This window comes from Cetorhinus maximus, chromosome 23 (genome assembly GCF_964194155.1).
Source record: "Cetorhinus maximus chromosome 23, sCetMax3.hap1.1, whole genome shotgun sequence".
NCBI classification, from domain to species: domain Eukaryota; kingdom Metazoa; phylum Chordata; class Chondrichthyes; order Lamniformes; family Cetorhinidae; genus Cetorhinus; species Cetorhinus maximus.
In genome coordinates this window covers 39,658,207-39,677,219 of record NC_135901.1, presented here as the reverse complement: position 1 = coordinate 39,677,219, position 19,013 = coordinate 39,658,207, and the positions used below count along the sequence as shown (strand labels likewise).

The 19,013-nt window shown below is 44.6% G+C and overlaps 2 protein-coding genes across 2 annotated transcripts in view; both read right to left on the bottom strand.

Moving 5' to 3' along the window:
* Positions 1–19,013, bottom strand: part of LOC144698497 (uncharacterized) — a 757,701-nt gene that overhangs the window by 724,899 nt on the left and 13,789 nt on the right. The gene's annotated exons all lie outside the window — the stretch shown is intronic.
* The window catches only part of LOC144697991 (uncharacterized), a 62,423-nt gene continuing 44,327 nt past the window's right edge, over positions 918–19,013 (bottom strand). The window contains 1 exon segment of the mRNA XM_078569941.1: positions 918–1,529. Within this exon segment, the coding sequence (XP_078426067.1) occupies positions 918–1,529 (612 nt within the window).

Below are 19,013 nucleotides of genomic sequence, written 5' to 3'. Positions count from 1 at the left end.
TCAGTATTGTCTATTCACTGACCACAGTACGGTTTTCTCTACTTTGAGGAGATTAAATCCCAATTGGGTAACTGCTGTGTGGAACATCACCTTTCAGTCTCCAAGTGTGTTCCTGAGGTTCTGGTCATTTACCAGTTTAATCTCCACCCACTCCCACTCTGACCTCGGCCTCCTGCACTCTTCCAATGAAGCTCAAGAAACAGCAGCCCATCTTTCATTGGGCACTTTACATCCTTCTGGACTCAAGATTCATTTTGACAATTTCAAATCATAACCACTGCTCCCATTTTTTCTGATAGTTCGGGTAATGGTTCTTCTTTTACCATTTATCCCTCCTCTGGGCCTGTCTGTTGTTTATCCACTTGTCCCATTAGTTTATTTCCTTGTCTCATTATCACCCAATGCTGCCTTGCACGATCATCCCCTTTGTCATTTAATCACGAGTTCAGGCTCGGACAAGAGGGAACTTAAGAGATAGTTTGTCCCGGTGGGCTAGTGGAAGGGAGGGAAGCAGCAGAGGCAGCTGATCGGATTGTCTCAATCTTAGTGACAAAGAAGCTCCATGAGCTCCTCACACTTGTTGCTGGAGGTGAGGATGGGGGAGACAGGGGAGAGGGAGAGCCCTTCAAAAGGAACTAACTTGTGCTAGAAATATCAAAATGACTCAACTGTTCATCACGAAGCTGATTTATTCCAATTTTATACAGAATTTGTAACTGGGCTGGAGTTTACTAACATCAAAAAGGTACTAACTTGTTAAAAATAGTAAAAAGGTTCAACGCATTGTGTTTAACACAATGCTGATTTATTTGACTTTTATCTAAGTGGGCTGGAGTTTATTAGTGTCTACAGAAACACACTATAATGAACATACTTCAGTCCTGAATGTTATTAAGTGCAAAGTCCCATCACGACAGTTACTTGTGAACTTGCTGGTGTCTCAGCCGGTGGGATGACCGACTGAATCCCTTCCCACATTCGGAGCAGGTAAATGGCCTCTCTCCGGTGTGAACTCTCTGGTGTCTCAGCAGGCTGGATGACTGACTGAATCCCTTCCCACATTCGGAGCAGGTAAATGGCCTCTCTCCAGTGTGAATTCTCTGGTGTCTTAGCCGGTTGGATGACCAACTGAATCCCTTCCCACATTCAGAGCAGGTAAATGGCCTCTCTCCAGTGTGAACTCTCTGGTGCAGCAGCAGGTCGGATGACTGACTGAATCCCTTCCCACATTTGGAGCAGGTAAATGGCCTCTCTCCAGTGTGACCTCTCTGGTGTCTTAGCCGGTGGGATGACCGAGTGAATCCCTTCCCACATTCGGAGCAGGTAAATGGCCTCTCTCCAGCGTGAACTCTCTGGTGCAGCAGCAGGTTGGATGACTGAATGAATCCCTTCCCACACCTGGAACAGGTGAACGGTCTCTCTCCAGTGTGGACTCGCTGGTGTGCGATGAGTTCAGATGATTGTCTGAACCCAGTCCCACAGTGAGAGCACCTGAACGGTCTTTCATCAGCGTGAACACGTTGATGGGACTTTAGTTCCACAGAACTTTTGAAGCACGTCTCACACTGTGGGCATTTAAAAGGTCTCTCATCTGTGTTAACTCGCTGGTGTCCCATGAGGTTGGCTAATTGAGTGAATCCCTTCCCATGCTCAGAGCAAGTGAATGGTCTCTCCCCAGTGTGAGTGCACCAATGAGTTCCCAGTTCCAATGGGGATTTCAATCTCTTCCCACAGTCCCCACATTTCCATGGTTTCTCTCCATTGTGACTGCATTTATGCTCCGTCAGGTCAGATGATCGGCTGAAGCCTCGTCCACACACAGAACACGTGTACGGTGTCTCCCCACTGTGAACGGTGCTTTTTCCTTCCATGTTCAAAATCTGAAGATACTCAGTTTAAGATGAATTAGGCGACTCGATCAGATCCTGATGTGATGTTTGGTTTCAGTTTCCCGACTGCAAAAAAATTCTAATAACCTGTGAAATTGATTTAAAACAGAAAAAGGGAGTGAGAGAGAACCCACAAAAACACAAAGGCACGTTGTGAAATTGAATGAATCTGGTAATTTGTGAGGCCGGCACTGGGAAAAAGTGACCATGAAAACTGCTGGATCGTGATAAAAACCCAACTGGTTCACTAATGTCCATCAGGGGAGGGAACCTGCCACCCGGTCTGGGCCAACAAAAGACTCTGGCCTCCATAAGAACATACGAAATAGGAACAAGAGAAGTCCTAACACCCCATCGAGCCTGCTCCACCATTCAATACAATCGTGGCTGAATTTGGGTTTCAACTCCACTTTCCCACCCACTTCCCATATCCCTCGACTCCGAGAGATCGAAAATCTCTCCATCTCAGCCGGAAATATATTCAATGATGGAGCATCCAGAACTCGCTGGGCTGGAGAATTCAATGTGACAGAGAGAGTAAGAGAGAGAGGAGTGGGAGAGACAGAGAGAGAAGGTTACTAAACAAAGCACAGGATGTCAATAAACAGAATTCAAGTGCATGGGATTGGGGTAATATCCTGTTATAGATTGAGAATTGGTGAACAGACAGAAAACAGAGTTGGAATAAATGTCTCATTCTCAGGATGACAGGCAGTTATTTGTGGGATACTGCAAGGATCAGTGCTTGGCCCACAGCCATTCACAAACTATACAAATGATTTGAAGGCACTCATTTAAGCAGCACCTAAATTTTCACATTCTCATCCTTGTTTTCCTCCATGGTTGTGATCATTCCTATCTCTGTAACCTCCTCCAGCCTCACAATACCCCCTGAGATATCTGCTCTTCTCGAATTCGAGAATTACTGATTTTAATAATTCCATCACTGGTTGCCATTCTGTCAGTTTCCAAGACTCTAGAATTGCCTTCCTAAATCTCTCTGCCTCTCTACCTCATTTGCATCCTTTAAAATATTCCTTCAGACCGACCTCTTTGACCAAATTATTGGCCACCTGCCCGAGTATCTCCTTGGTTTCTAACATTTCTGTGAAATGTCTTGGTAAACTATATAATAATAAATGTGTGATATAAACACAAATTGATATTTCTCCAAATCAACAACAACAATGTCCCTTCCTCATCACTGGGTGAATAACCTGTAGCTCCTTAACTAACAGCATTGTGCGAGCACCTTCACCACACGGACTTAATTAGTAATGGGTTGAAAGGTTATGGCGTGAGGGAGGGAAATTGGAGTTGAGGCCAAAATGAGATCAGCCATGATCGTAATGAATGGCGGGGCAGGCTCGAGGGGCTGAATTGCCCACTCCTGCTCCTCGTTCTTATGTTCAAGGATCTATGGACATGCACACCGAGGGTCTGTACTTCCCGGTTCCTACCATTCATCATATACTCCCTTGCCTAGTTAGTCCTCCTGAAATGCATCACCTCACACTTTTTGGGATTAAATTCCATTTTCCAGTGTTCTGCTCATCTGACCAGCCCATCTATATCGTCCTGTAGTCTAAGGGTTTCCTCCTCGCTATTTACCACACTAGTGATTTTTTTGTGTTACCTGTGAACTTACTGATCATACCTCCTACATTCATGTCTACATCATTAATGTCCACTAAAAACAACAAGGGATCCAGCACCCAACCCTGCAGTATGCCACTGGATACAGGCTTCCAGTCACAAAACCAACCTTTGACCATCACCCTCTGCCTCCTGACACTGAGCTAATTCTGGATCCAATTTGCCAAATTGCCCTGGATCACATGGGCTCTTACCTTCTGGACCTGTCTCCCATGCCAGACCTTGTCAAAAGCCTTAGAGAATTCCATGTGGACTATATCAATTGAACTATCCTCATCTACACACCTCGTCACCTTCTCGAAAAATTCAATCAAATTTGTTAGACATGATCTCTCACTGACAAAGCCATGCTGTCTATCCTTGATTAGTTCTTGCCTCTCCACGTGGGGATTAATTCTGTCCCTCAGAACGTTTCCAAAGGTTTCCCTACCACTGATGTTGGACTCACTGGCCTATTAGCTCCCTGGTGTATCCCCACCATTCTTCTTTAATAATGGTACCACATTAACTGACCTCTGGTCCTCTGGTACTTCTCTTGTGACCAGAGAGGATTTGAAAATTAATGTCAGGGCCCCTGCAATCTCCTCCCTTGCCTCCCACAGCACCTGGGATACATTTCATCTGGGCCTGGGGATTAATACACTTTTAAGGCCCAATAAAACCGCTAATACCTCCTCCCTCTCAATATTCATTTGTTCAAGTATATCACAGTCCCCCTCCCTGATTTCTATATCTACATCATCCTTCTGTATAGTTACTCCAGATGCAAAGTACTCATTTAAAACCTCATCTATATCTTCCAGCTCCTCACACAGATTGCCATTTTGGTCCCTGATGGGCCCTAATCTTTCCCTGGTTATCCTCTTGCCCTGAATATATTTATAAAATGCCTTTGGATTTTAACTTATTTCACCCAGCTGTGTTTTTCATGCCCCCTCTTCGGCTTCCTAATTTCTTTTTTAAGTAACCCCCTGCACTTTCTCTACCCATCAAGGGCTCCTGCTGTTTTGAGCCCTCGGTATGTACCATAAGCTTCCCTTTTTTCCCCCCTTATCTAATCCAGTCAATTCCTCAACATCCCGGTTTCTCTGGACTTGTTGGTCCTTTGTGGGAAAATGTTGGTCCTGCACACTATTTCCTTTTTGAATGACTCCCACTGCTCTGATGTTGATTTTCCTACAAGTAGCTGCTCCCAGTCCACTTTGGCCAGGTCCTGTCTTATCATATTGAAATTGGCCTTCACCCAATTCAAAACCCTTATTTTCGATCCATCTTCGTCCTTTTCCATAACTACTTAAATCTTACTGAGTTATGGTCATTATCACTGAACTGCTCCCCCAGTGACACTTCTACAACTTGCCCAGCTTTGTTCTCTAAAAGAAGGTCCAGCACCTCTCTTGTAGGACTTTCTATGTGCTGGCTTAAAAATCTCTCCTGGATACATTTGAAGAATTCAGCCCCCTCAAAGTCTTTCACACTTTGTCTATCCCAGTTAATATTGGGGAAGTTGAAATCCCCGACTATTATTACTCTATTATTTTGACACTTCTGAGATTTGCCTACATATCTGCCCTTCTATCTCTCCCTGACTGTTTGGGGGTCTATAGTATGCTCCCAACAATGTGATTGCCCCCTTTTTGTTTTTAGGTTCTACCTATACAGCCTGATTTAACAGCAGCTCACACTTACACTGAAGATGTTCAAGGTAAAATACTGTCTTTCCCTTTTACCGTATTCCAGTGCCGTGCCAGGGTATACAATTCCGTTCGCATAGATTTATGCAAAAAGAAATTCTAACATACCGCAAGATTCCCCACACCTTTTAAAGCACTTCTCACACTCTGGTCATTTAAAAGGTCTGTTATCAGTGTGAATGTGGTGTCCCAGGTGGGATGATGTCCTGAAGCTCTTACCACACTGTGAGCAACTGAACAGCCTCTCGCCAGTGTGAATTCAATGTGTTTCAGCAGGTCAGTCCAAAGAGACAAACATTTCTCTTGGTTTGAGTTTGCTGTGTGTAAATCCACCCCTTCTAACCCCCTGTAAAAGGAGTTTCCAAACACTTGGTATAAACTGGGCTCTGGGAGTTTCTAATCCGGGTTTGGAGTCCTACACCGGGGGTTTGTGAACCCTCCCAGTCCACCCTCCGGCTCCATTCCTCTCCTGCACTCGGCCCTTTCTCACCCGCTGGACTTTAAATTCCACCGCAACAAAAACAAAAATACCTGGAAAAACTCAGCAGGTCTGACAGCATCTGCTGAGAGGAACACAGTTAACGTCTCGAGTCCATATGACTCTTCAACAGAACCAAGTAAAAATAGAAGAGAAGTGAAATATAAGCTGGTTTAAGGCAGGGGACAAGTAGAGCTGGATAGAGGGTCAGTGATAGGTGGAGATAACCAAAAGATGTCACAGACAAAAGAACAAAGAGGTGTTGAAGGTGGTGATATTATCTAAGGAATGTGCTAATTAAGGATAGAAAGCAGGACGAGCAAGGTACAGATAGACCTAGTGGGGGTGGGGTGAAGGGATTGAAACAGGATAAAAGGTAGAGATAAAACAATGGATGGAAATACATTTGAAAATAATGGAAATAGGTGGGAAAAGAAAAATCTATATCAATTATTGGAAAAAAATTCACCGCCTTCATCCGGGTCCCCCGCCCACACTGCGCATGCTCCACTCCCAACAGGCTCCGCCCCTCTCACTCCGATTGGCGGGAGTACATGCTGCTCCCGTTCGGTCATCCAACCCCGCCCCTTCTTCCTATTGGTCCGGAGCTGCCGCCAGTCATTTGGAGTCGGAACATGCGCAGTCCGTGGAGACAGACAGTAAGTGAACTCGAGTGAGCGGATTTAAAATGCGGAAATAACAAAGACCGAGTGCGGATGCAGAACCGAAAATAAACCCGTGAACGGAGATAGGGTTGACGGGTGAATTTGGAAGCTTCATAAACTCACGGTGTCGGCCCCAAACCCTCAATAAGGAGCCACCATCCCCGGGTTTGCTCGGAGCTGCGGGAGGAAGGCCCGAGTTAACGGCCGCCATCTTTATAGGGGCAATGTGGGGATGGGCGCATGCGCGGCCATCTTGCTGGGCCAATGTGCTACAGGGCGCATGCGCGGCCGCCATCCTCACGGCGACAATGAGCAACAGCCCGAGGGAGACGTTCATAAAATGTGATTTCACCAGGAGTTTTAGATCAGCAACAATAGAATTATAAACCCACAGTCACTCAGCAGTACAGAATTTAAGTATTGCTGAAAAAGGGAGACATATTGCTGATATTTCATGTTGCACTCATCCGGACAGATGCAAAAAAAACAAATTTCTCAGCGGACAACAATTTATGCTGCACGAGGAAAGGGTGTTGACTGTTTGGCCAGTCAGCTCTGATTGGTCAAGGCATTGCCACGGAGAATGCACCAAAGAGCTATCATGCTCCATGCTTTTGTTTAATTCAACAAACGGCCCCATCCCTGGACATGCCTCTTCTGTCTGCAGTGGACAGTTCCCTGTGTATGAATATATGTAGCTTCTAGCAAGCATAACTGAGCCACATTATGAGCCCGACTGATAATCTTTGAAATTTGATGTTCTTGCGTCTGTCCTGATGAGTACAAGATAAAAGATCTTGACAGAATGTCTCTTTTTTTAGCAATACTCAAGTGTCTTAAAGGGGGAAAATGTGATCGACAGAGGGAGTCATGCAGGTAGAGAATTTCAAAGTTTGGGAATGAGTGAACTTAAGGCAAGGTCATTAACGCTGGAGCGATTAAAATGGAGAATGTACAAGATTCCAGAAATCGAGCAGTGCAGATATCTCAGAGGGTTGTGGGGCTGGAGGAGATTACAGAGATAAGGAAGGGTGAGGCCATGGAGGGATTTGAAAACAAGGATGAGAATTTTAAAATCAAGCTGTTGCTTGACCGGGAGCCAAGGCAGGTCAGGAAGCAAATGGGTGACAGAGGAACAGGACTTGCTACAAGTGAAGAAATGGACAGCAGACTTTTGGATGGCTTCATGTTTACAGAGAGTAGAATGTGGGAGACCAGCCAGGAGTGTGTTGGGATAGTCGTTCAAGTCTGGAGGTAACAACGGCAGCGATGAGGGTTTCAGCAGCAGATGCACTGAGACAGGGTGAGGGCAGGTAATGTTACAGAGGTGGAAACAGGCGATTTTAGTGATGGCACAGATATGAGGTCAGAATCTGATCTCAAGATCAAATGTAACACCAAGTTTATGAACAGCCTGGTTTAATCTCAGACTGTTCCCAGGGAGAAGGATGGAGTTGGTATCTAGGGAATGGAGATTGGAGCAGAGACTGAAAACAGTGTCTTCAGTCTTCTCAGTGTTTAATTGTAGTTAATTAGTCATCAGGAAGAGAAGCAGGAACCGGAATAGACCATGAGACTGATCCCAGGTTTAACTTTGTTAGAGAGGGAGAGAAGGAAGGAAGGAAATCCTGGGAGGTTTGGAGAAACCACCTTCATAATCGCTCATTAAATCTCCACACAGTAAGTTTTGGACACAAGGTTAATGTCTGCTATTCTGTATGGTAGGTCAGGGGGTTTCAGATTAATGTTTTGTCACGAGTAATGACTCAAGTGAATGATGAAACATATTGTTATCTTCAGTTGGACAAATTTGTTAAAAAGATACTGGAAGAATTATCCAAAACTCTGTTTGGCTTCAGCACAGGGAGGAGGGAGAGTGTGTGGGACAGGGATATGCAGCTTTGGGAGAAGAAGACAGGAAATAATGTTCCATAGAAATGAGAATTGTCTGCTCTGAATTTCTATCCTGTTCTTACAGCGATCACTTTTGTAAACTCCTTTTACAGGGTATCGGAAGGGGAGGATTTCCAGAGGGGGAACTCAAACCAAACATCACATCAAGATCTGACAGAGTCACTTGATTCATAAGAACCTGAGTAGCATTGGTCTTTGAATGTGGAAGTAGAAATGTTTGTTCTTTCTGTGGGAAAAGATTTCAAACATCAGTGTGACCTGAAAAGCACCGAGACACACACACACCCGAATGAGAGTGTTCCAGTGAACTGACAGTGGAAAGAGCTTTAACCAGTTACACAGCCTGAAATAACATCACACCATTCACAGCAGGGGGAAATTGTACACGTGTTCTATGTGTGGACAAGGATTCAACTGATCATCAAACCTGGAGAGACACAGGGACACTTGAACCATGGAGAAACCGTGGAAATATAAGGACTCTGGGAAAGGATTCAATTACCCATCCCTGCTGGACATCCATCGACGCAGTCACACCGGGGAAAGGCCGTTCACCTGCTCTGAGTGTGGGAAGGGATTCACTCAGTCATCTGACCTGCTGAGACACCGGTGAGTTCACACTGAGGAAAAACCATTTACCTGCTCCGAGTGTGGGAAGGGATTCACTCAGTTATCCAGCCTGCTGATACACCAGCAGCTACACACTGGAGAGAGGCCGTTCACCTGCTCCGAGTGTGGGAAGGGTTTCACTCAGTCATCCCAACTGCTGTTACACCAGTGGTTTCACAATGGGGAGAGGCCATTCACCTGCTCTGAGTGTGCGAAGGATTTCACTCAGTCATCCCACTTGCGAATACATCAGCGAATTCACACTGAAGAGAGACCATAAGAACATATGGAATAGGAACGGGAGCAGACCATTTGGTCCCTCAAGCTTGCTGTGCCATTTAATAAGATCATGGCTGATCTTCTTGTGTTTGAATTTCCACATTCCCGTCTAACCTCGATAACCTTTGATTCCCTTGCCTAACAATAATAAATCTACCTGTGCCTTAAAAATATTCAATGATCGCGCCTCCACCGCCTTATGAGGCAGAGAGTCCCAAAGTCACACAATCCTCTGAGAGAAAAAATTCTCCTAATCTCTGTCCGAAAAGGGCAACCCCCTAATTTTGAAACAGAGCCCCTTAGTTCTGGACTCACCCACAAGAGGAAACATCCTTTCGACGTCCACCTTGTCAAGGCCATTCAGGATCTTGTATACTTCAATCAAATCACCTCTCACTCTTCTAAACTCCAGTGGAAACAAGCCCAGTCTATCCAATCTTTCCTCATAAGACAGCCCGCTCATTCCAGATATCAATCTAGTGAACATCCTTTGAACCGCCTCCAATGCATTTATATCCTTCCTTAAATAAGGAGACCAAAATTGCACACAGTATTCAAGGTGCCGTCCTGTATAACTGAAGCATAACATCCTTACTTTTATGTTCAACCCCTCTCGTAACAAAGGATAGCATTCCATTAGCCTTCTTAATTACTTGCTGTACCTGCATAAAAATTTTTTGAGACTCATTTACTCGAACACCTAGGTCCCTCTGCACCTCAGAATTATGCAGCCATTCTCCATTTAAGCAATACTCTGCTTTTTTGTTCTTGCTGCAAAAGTGACCAACTTCACATTTTGCCACATTTCACCCCATTTGCCAGACCTTTGGCCACTCATTCAACCTATCTACATCCATCTGCAACCTCCTCATGTCCTCTTCACAACATACTTTCCTACCTATCTTTGTGCCATCTGCCAATTTAACGACCATGTCTTCACTCCCCTCATCTAAGTCATTGATGTAAATCATAAAAAGTTGAGGCCCCAGCACAGACCCCTGTGGGACTCCACTCGTCACATCCTGCCAATCAGAAAAAGACCCATTTACACATACTCTCTGCTTTCTGCCAGCCAGCCAATCTCCTATCCATGCTAATAAGTTACTCCCTACACCATGCGCTTTTATTTTGCAAAACAATCTTTGATGTGGCAGCTTCTCAAATGCCTTCTGGAAATCCAAGTACAGTACATCTATAGGCTCCCCTTTATCCATTGCGCTTGTTACTCCTTCATAAAATTCCAATCATTTGGTTAAACAGGATTTTCCTTTCACAAAACCATGATGACTCTTCCCGATTGCCTTGAGCTCTTCTAAGTGCCCAGCTATAACCTCCTAAATGAATGATTCTGATAACTTCCCCACGACAGACGTCAAGCTAACTGGCCTATAGTTTCCTGTTTCCTGCCTCTCTCCCTTCTTGAATAGAGGGGTTATATTTGCTACTTTCCAATCTGACGGAACCTTTCCAGAATTGAGCGAATTTTGGAAAATTAACACCAGCGCACCGACTACCGCATTAGCCGACTCTTTTAAGACCCAAGGATGTAGTTCATTGGGTCCCAGAGACTTGACATCAGCAGCTCCTTCAATTTGCTCAGTAACATTTCCCCAGTGATTTCAATTTCACCAATTTCCTTTCTCCTGTCACCTTCTGATTTGCAGCTATTACTTGAATGTTTTTTGTATCCTTTATATTGAACACAGAAGCAAAATATTATTCATTTCTTCCACCATTTCCTTATCTACTATTCACTTCCCATTGTCACCCTCTAGAGGACCAACACTCACTTTGCTCACTCTTTTCCTTTTTAAGCACCTGTAGAAATACTTGCTATCCATTTTTATATTTCTAGCAAACTTCCTCTCACACTCTAATTTCTTTCTCCTGATTAACCTTTTAGCCATTTTCGACTGTTCTTTATATTCAGTCCAATCATCTGTCCTGCTGCTCATCTTTGCGGAGTTGTATGCTTTTTTCCTTAAGTGATGCTTTCTTTAACTTCTTTAGTTAACCAGAGATGATGGGTCCTCCCCTTATAATTTTTCATTATGGTCAGGATGTACTCATTCTGAATACTTTGAAATATCCCCTTAAATGTCTGCCACTGCTTCTCTATTCATCTATCCTCTAGGCTAGTTTCCCAGTTCACTTCAGCTAGCTCAGTTTTCATCCCCACATAGTTGCCCTTACTTAAGTTTAAGATACTAGTCTTTGACCCACTCTTCTCCCTTTCAAAATGGATGTAAAATTCAACCATATTATGCTCGCTGCTACCTAGCAGTGCCCTTACTCTGAGGTCATTAATTAATCCTGTTACATTACACAATACCAAGTCAAATATAACCTGCTCTCTGATTGGCTCCTGAACATGCTGCTCTAAGAAACTATCTCAAAAGCATTCTAAGAACTCCTCATCCAGGCTATTACTGCCAATCTGATTTTTCCAGTTAATGTGTAGATTAAAATCACCCATGATTATTGCCGTCCCTTTATCACAAGCACACAATATTTTCTCTTGAATACTTTCCTACACTATGGCTGCTGTTAGGGGCCCATCAACCACTCCCACTAATGACTATTTTTCCCCTACTATTCCTCATCTGCACCCAAACCGATTCTACATCCTGATCTCCTGATCCAAGGTCATCTCTAACCATTGCACCAATGCCCTATTTAATTAACAATGCAACCCCTCCACCTTTACCTAGCTTCCTATTCTCCTTGAATGTCATGTACCCCTCAATATTAAGGACCCAATCTTAGTTGTCCTGCAGCCACGTCTCCATAATTACTATCAGATCATATTTATTTACTTCTGTGTGAGTCATCAATTCATTTACTTTGTTTTGAATGCTATGTGCATTCAGATAGAGAGCCTTCAGTCTTGTCTTTTTGTTACCATTGTAACATCTAGTCTTGACTGTTGATTTATTCTTAGGCTTTTTCTCTCAGTCCTTTCCTGCCATTCTCTGACCATCATTTCTCATATTACTATTTTGCTCTCCTGTCTTGAATCTACACCTTGAATTGCTACCTCTACCCAAGCTTGATCCCTCACTGCTCTCATTTAGTTTAAAGCCCTCTCTACTTCCCTAGCTATGCGATTTGTGAGGACACTCATCCCAGCATGGTTCAGGTGTAAACCGTCCCAATGGTACAGCCCCCACTGTCCCCAGCACTGATACCAGTGCCCACAAACCGGAACCCACTTCTCCCACACCAATCTTTGAGCCACGCATTGGTCTCGCTAATCTTATTTGCCCGATGCCAATTTGCACGTGGCTCAGGTAATAATCCAGAGATTATTACCTTTGAGTTTCTGATACATAATTTGGTACCTATACTGACTTTACAGAACCTCTTTCCTAGTTCTACCTATGTCATTGGTACGTACATGGACCACGACAACTGGATTCTCTCCCTCATTGCAAGTCCCTCTCCAGCCCTGAGCAGATGTCCCAAACCCTGGCACTGGGCAGGCAACATAGCCATCTGGACTCTCACTTTTTGCTGCAGAAAACAGTGTCAATGCCCTCACTATACTATCCCTTACTACCACTACATTCCTTTTTGCTCCCCCTGCGTGAATGGCTTCCTGTACCACAGTGTCATGGCCAGCCAGCTCGTCCACCTTGCACATTTCGCTTTCATCCACACAGGTTGTGAGCACCTCAAACCTGTTTGACACTTGCAAAGTCTGAGGCTCCTCCACTACTGCCTGCTCAGTCCCATTACCTGCCTCACTGACAGTCACATCCTCCTGTCCCTCACTGCTGATCAAACAGATGACCCTCTTCTAAGAGGTGTGACTGTCTTCTGGAACAAAGTATGCAGGTATTTCTCCACGTCCCTTATGTTGCACAGTGTCTGCATTTCGGTTTCTAGATCAATAATCCTGATCCGGAATTCCTCAGGCTGCTTACACTTCCTGCAGACGTGTTTGTCATGGATTCCCTTGGCATCCAAAAGCTCCCACATCTCACAGCTGCAACATAACCCCTGTCCTACCATTCTAACTTATGTTATTTAGTTAATTTACTTTAATTACTTTCTTCCTATGTATGCTACAATTTACTGTGTTTACTGAATGCTAGTACCACTGACTACTAAAGATTATATGCTTCTTAACTACAAGGGATGTGTATTAGATGTTTATTTAAATAACTCTATTTTACTGCTTGTTTAAAATCTTTGTTGTTTTATTTGAATTTTAAAGTTTTCAAATTTTGGTTTATTATTGTAAAGTTATTTTTATTTATAGATCTACCTGAACTCGCCTGTCCTAAGCTGGTTTCTCACACACTGTCCCTTCGACTGAACACTTACCGACCAATCAACGTACCAGCTTCCTGTGACATCACAGTTGCCTCTTTCCCCCCTCTCCTGCTGCCTCACAGCAGCTGCAACAGTGAAACAGCCCATTCCTCACTCAAATCCCCCGTCTGTGTTTATAGACGTTCCTCACTCAAATCCCCGGTCTGTATTTATAGACGTTCCTCACTCAAATCCCCAATCTGAATTTTTTGGCGTTCCTCACTCAAATCCCCCAGCTGTATTTATAGACGTTCCTCACTCAAATACCCCGTCTGTATTTATAGACACTCCTCACTCAAATCCCCCATCTGTATTTACAGACGTTCCTCACTCAAATACCCCATCTGTATTTATAGGCGTTCCTCACTCAAATACCCTGTCTGTATTTATAGGCGTTCCTCACTGAAATCCTCACTCTGTATTTATACACATTCCTCACTCAAATCCTCACCCTGTATTTATAGACGTTCCTCACTCAAATACCCCGTCTGTATTTATAGGCGTTCCTCACTCAAATTCCTGGTCTGTATTTGTAGGTATTGCTCAGCTCCCCACTGTCTCCTGCAGGTCCGCTAAGCTCTGACTCCCAGCAAGGTAGGCCTCACTCGAATCCCCGTAATATATTTATTGGCACTTCTCAGCTCCCAAGTATCTCCCACGGGTCCGTCCACTCCAACTCCCAGCAAGGTAGAGGGATGGAGCAAGTGGCTATGGAGTGGAGTTTGTAGCGGGGACTGAAGACAATGGCTTCAGTCTTCCCAATATTTAAATAGAGGAAATTTCTGTTCATCCAGTACTGAATGTCAGACAAGTCAGGACGGTGTGTAACTTGGAGGGGAACTTGGAGGTGATGGTGTTCACATACACCTGTTACCCTGGTCCTTCCAGGGATGGAGATTTAGAGTTTATCCCTCTGCTTTATCCAGTGCCTCTCCCACCTCGCTCTCTTATTTGCTCCGATGGAGTCCAGAGTGTTGTGTAGGCCCAGACCGGGTGGCATGTTCCCTTCCCTGAAGGACATTAGTGAACCAGTTGGGTTTTTATGACAATCCAGCATTTTCATGGTCACTTCTTCCTCGTGCCGGCCCCACAAATTCCCAGATTCATTCAGCTCAATTTCACAACCTGCCTTTGTGTTTTTGTGGGTTCTCTCTCACTCCCTTTTTTCTGTTTTAAATCAATTTTAAAGGGTATTAGAAGTGGAGGATTTTAATTTGGAGAAGTGAAACAAAACATCACATCAGGATCTGATGGACTCACCCAATTTGTCGTAACCTGAATATCATCGGATTTTGAACATGGAAGGACAAAGCACCGTTCACAGTGGGGAGAAACCGTACACATGTTCTGTGTGTAGAGGAGGCTTTAGTGAATCATCTGGCCTGTAAAAACATAAATACAGCCACAATGGGGAGAAGCTGTGGAAATGTGCAGATTGCAGGAAGGGATTCACTTATACAGTTCAGCTGGAAACTCATCAGGACAGTCACACTGGGGAGAGGCTGTTCACCTGCCCAGAGTGTGGTAGGGATTCATTAATTCATCCAATCTGCTCACAGACCAATGAGTTCACACTGGTGAGAGACCATTCACTTGCTCCTTTTGTGGGAAAGGATTCACTCAGTCATCCAGCCTGGTGATACACCAGCGGGTTCACACTGGGGAAAAGCTGTTCTCCTGCTCCGAGTGTGAGACTGGATTTACTGATTGATCCAACCTGCTGGCGCACCAGTGTGTTCACACTGACGAGAGACCGTTCAGGTGCTCTCACTGTGGGACTGAGTTCAGGCGTTTATCTGAACTCACCATACACCAGCACACTCAAACTGGGGAGAGGCCATTTACCTGTACAGAGTGTGGGAAGGGATTCATTCAGTTATCCACCCTGCTGAGACACCAGCGAATTCTCATGGGGAGAAGTTGTTCAGCTGCTCTGAGTGTGGGAAGAGATTTACTCAGTCATCCCACCAACAGACACATCAACAAATTCATATTGACGAGTGGCCTTTTAAATGCCCAGACTGCGAGAAGTGCTTTAAAAGTTCTGGGTAACTGGTGTCCCACACTGATGAGGGACCGTTCAGGTGCTTTCACTGTGGGACTGGGTTCAGGCGATCATCTCAACTCACTGTACACCAGCGAGTTCACACTGGGGAGTGGTCGTTCAGATGCTCCAAGTGTGGGAAAGGATTCATTGAGTCATCTCACCTGCGACGCACCAGCGAGTTCACACTGGGGAGAGACTGTTCACCTGCTCTGAGTGAATCCCTTCCAACATTCGGTCAGCTAACCGGGTGAAACACCAGTGTTTTCATAAGTAACTGCAGTGATTGGATTTTGCTGTTAGTTACATCCAGGACATGTTCATTGGGGTCTGTTTCTGCTGATGTTAATAAATCCCAGCCCTGTCACTCTGGTTAATATTCTGTATAAAAATCAAATACATCAGTTTTGTATTAAACACAGTGCGTTGAGTCTTTTTAATATCTCGAACACAACTTAGTTCCTTTGAAGCACTTTCCCTCTCCTTCAAATCTGCCATCATCACTCCCTCCTCAATAAAACCAATCCTTGACCCAAATGCCCTTGCAAACTATCTCCCCATTTCTCTCCACCCTTTTCTCTCCGAAGTCCTGGTCACCTCCAAAATCCATGCCAATCTTTCTTGAAACTCCATGGTCCAATCCCATCAATCTCAAGGATTGAGAGTTTTCAGTGTGGGACAGAAGTGAAATGGGTCAACAGAGGAACAACACATTTCCAATCAGAGCAGAAATAAATGACAGACACAGAATGACTCTCCCACCTTTAGTTTCTTTACTAATTCCATCACCATCGCTTTTCCCTTACATCCTCATCCCTTTTGTTATTTATTCTTTCCTGTCTTCCATTTGATCAGAAACCTTCTCTTCTGTTCTCCCCCCTTTTCCGCTTCCCTGTCTGTGAACTTTCTGAAAATCTGTAACATCTAAGTTGTTTCCAGTTCTGATGAAAGTTCAGCAGCCTGAAACGTTAACTGTTTCTCCCTGCACAGACTCAGCCTGACCTGCTGAGTATTTCCAGCATTTTCTGGTTGAGAATGAGAGTGACACATGTGTGGCCATTTCCCCTCTATACAGAATGTGTGACACTGATTTCCCGAGTGCAGTGGTCATTATGTTAAAGACAAAATACTGTGGATGCTGGAAATCTGAAACAAAAACAAAAAATGCTGGAAAAACTCAGCAGGTCTGACAGCATCTGTGGAGAGAAAGACAGTTAACGTTTCGAGTCCGTATGACTCGAAACTCAGCTCTGAGGAAGAGTCACACGGACTCGAAATGATAACTCTGTCTTTCTCTCCACAGGGGTTGTCAGGCCTGCTGTGTTTTTCCAGTATTTTTTTTGTTTTTGTTGTGCTGTGGTCGTTGTGTTTGCTTGAAACGTGATATTACCCAGTTATAAGACCATAAGACATCGGAGCAGAAATTAGGCCATTCGGCCCATCGTGTCTGCTCCGCCATTTAATCATGGCTGATAAGTTTCTCAATCCCATTCTCCCGCCTTCTCCCCGTAACCTTTGATCCCCTTACCAACCAAGAACCTATCTATCTCAGTCTTAAATACACTCAATGACCTGGCCTCCACAGCCTTCTGTGGTAATGAATTCCATAGATTCAGCACTCTCTGGCTAAACAAGTTTCTCCTCATCTTTGTTCTAAAAGGTCTTCCCTTTACTCTGAGGCTGTGCCCTCGGGTCTTAGTCTCTCCTACTAATGGAAACATCTTCCCACGTCCACACTATCCAGGCCTTTCAGTATTCTGTAAGTTTCAATCAGATACCCCCTCATCCTTCTAAACTCCATCGAGTATAGACCCAGAGTCCTCAAATGTTAAGCCTTTCATTCCTGGGATCATTCTCGTGAACCTCCTCTGGACCCTCTCCAGGGCCAGCACACCCTTCCTGAGATACGGGGCCCAGAATTGCTCACAATATTCTAAACGTGGTCTGACCAGATCCTTATAAAGCCTCAGCAGCACATTGCTGCTTTTCTATTCTAGTCCTCTCGAAATAAATGCCAACATTGCATTTGCCTTCCTAACTACTGACTCAACCTGCAAGTTAACCTTAAGGGAATCCTGGACTAGGACTCCCAAGTCCCTTTGCACTCCAGATTTCTGAATTCTCTCCCCATTTAGAAAATAGTCTATGCCTCTATTCTTCCTACCAAAGTGCATGACCTCACACTTCCCCACGTTGTATTCCATCTGCCACTTCTTTGCCCAATCTCCGAACCTGTCCAAAGCCTTCTGCAGCCTCCCCGCCTCTTCAATACTCCCTGTCCCTCCACTTATCTTTGTATCATCTGCAAACTTAGTCAGGATGACCTCAGTTCCTTCATCTAGATCATTAATGTATAAAGTGAAAAGTTGTGGTCCCAACACTGACCCCTGCGGAACTCCACTAGTCACCGGCCGCCATCCTGAGAAGGACCCTCTTATCCCCACTCTCTGCCTCCTGCCAGACAGCCAATCTTCCATCCATGCTAGTACCTTGCCTCTAACACCATGGGCTCTTATCTTACTGAGCAGCCTCCTGTGCAGCACCTTGTCAAAGACCTTCTGGAAGTCCGAGTAGGTAACATCCATTGGCTCTCTTTTGTCTAACCTACTCGTTACCTCCTCAAAGAATTCTAACAGATTTGTTAGGCATGACCTCCCCTTGATGAAACCATGCTGACTTTGCCCTCTTTTGCCATGCACTTCCAAGTATTCTGAAATCTCATCCTTAATAATGGACTCTAAAATCTTACCAACGACCGAGGTCAGGCTAATTGGCCTGTAATTTCACGTCTTTTGCCTCACTCCCTTCTTAAACAGGGGGTTTACATTAGCGATTTTCCAGTCCTCTGGGACCCTCCCTGACTCGAGTGATTCCTGAATGATCACCACTAACGCCTTCACTATCTCTTCAGCTATCTCCTTCAGAACTCTGGGGTGTAATCCATCTGGTCCAGGTTATTTATCCACGTTCAGACCTTTCAGTTTTCCTAGCACCTTCTCCTTGGTAATGGCCACCATACTCAACTCTGCCCCCCGACTCTCTTGAACTTTGGGCATGTCACTCGTGTCTTCCATTGTGAAGACTGACGCAAAGTACCTATTCAGTTCCTCCGCCATTTCTTTGTTCCCCACTACTACTTGTCCAGTGTCATTTTCTAGCGGCCCAATGTCCACTTTTTCCTCTCTCTTACCCTTTATATATCTAAAAAAAACTCTTGCAATCTTCTTTTATATTACTGGCTAGTTTCCCCTCATATTTAATCTTCTCCCTCCTTATTTCTTTTTTAGTTGTCTACTGTTGGTCTTTGTAGGCTTCCCAATCCCCTGGTTTCCCATTGCTCTTCGCCGCATTGTATGCTTTCTCTTTAGTTTTTATGCTGTCCCTGACTTCCCTTGTCAGCCATGGTTGCCTCGTCCTCCCTTTAGTATGCTTCTTCTTCCTATGGATGAAATTTTTCTGTGTCTCCCA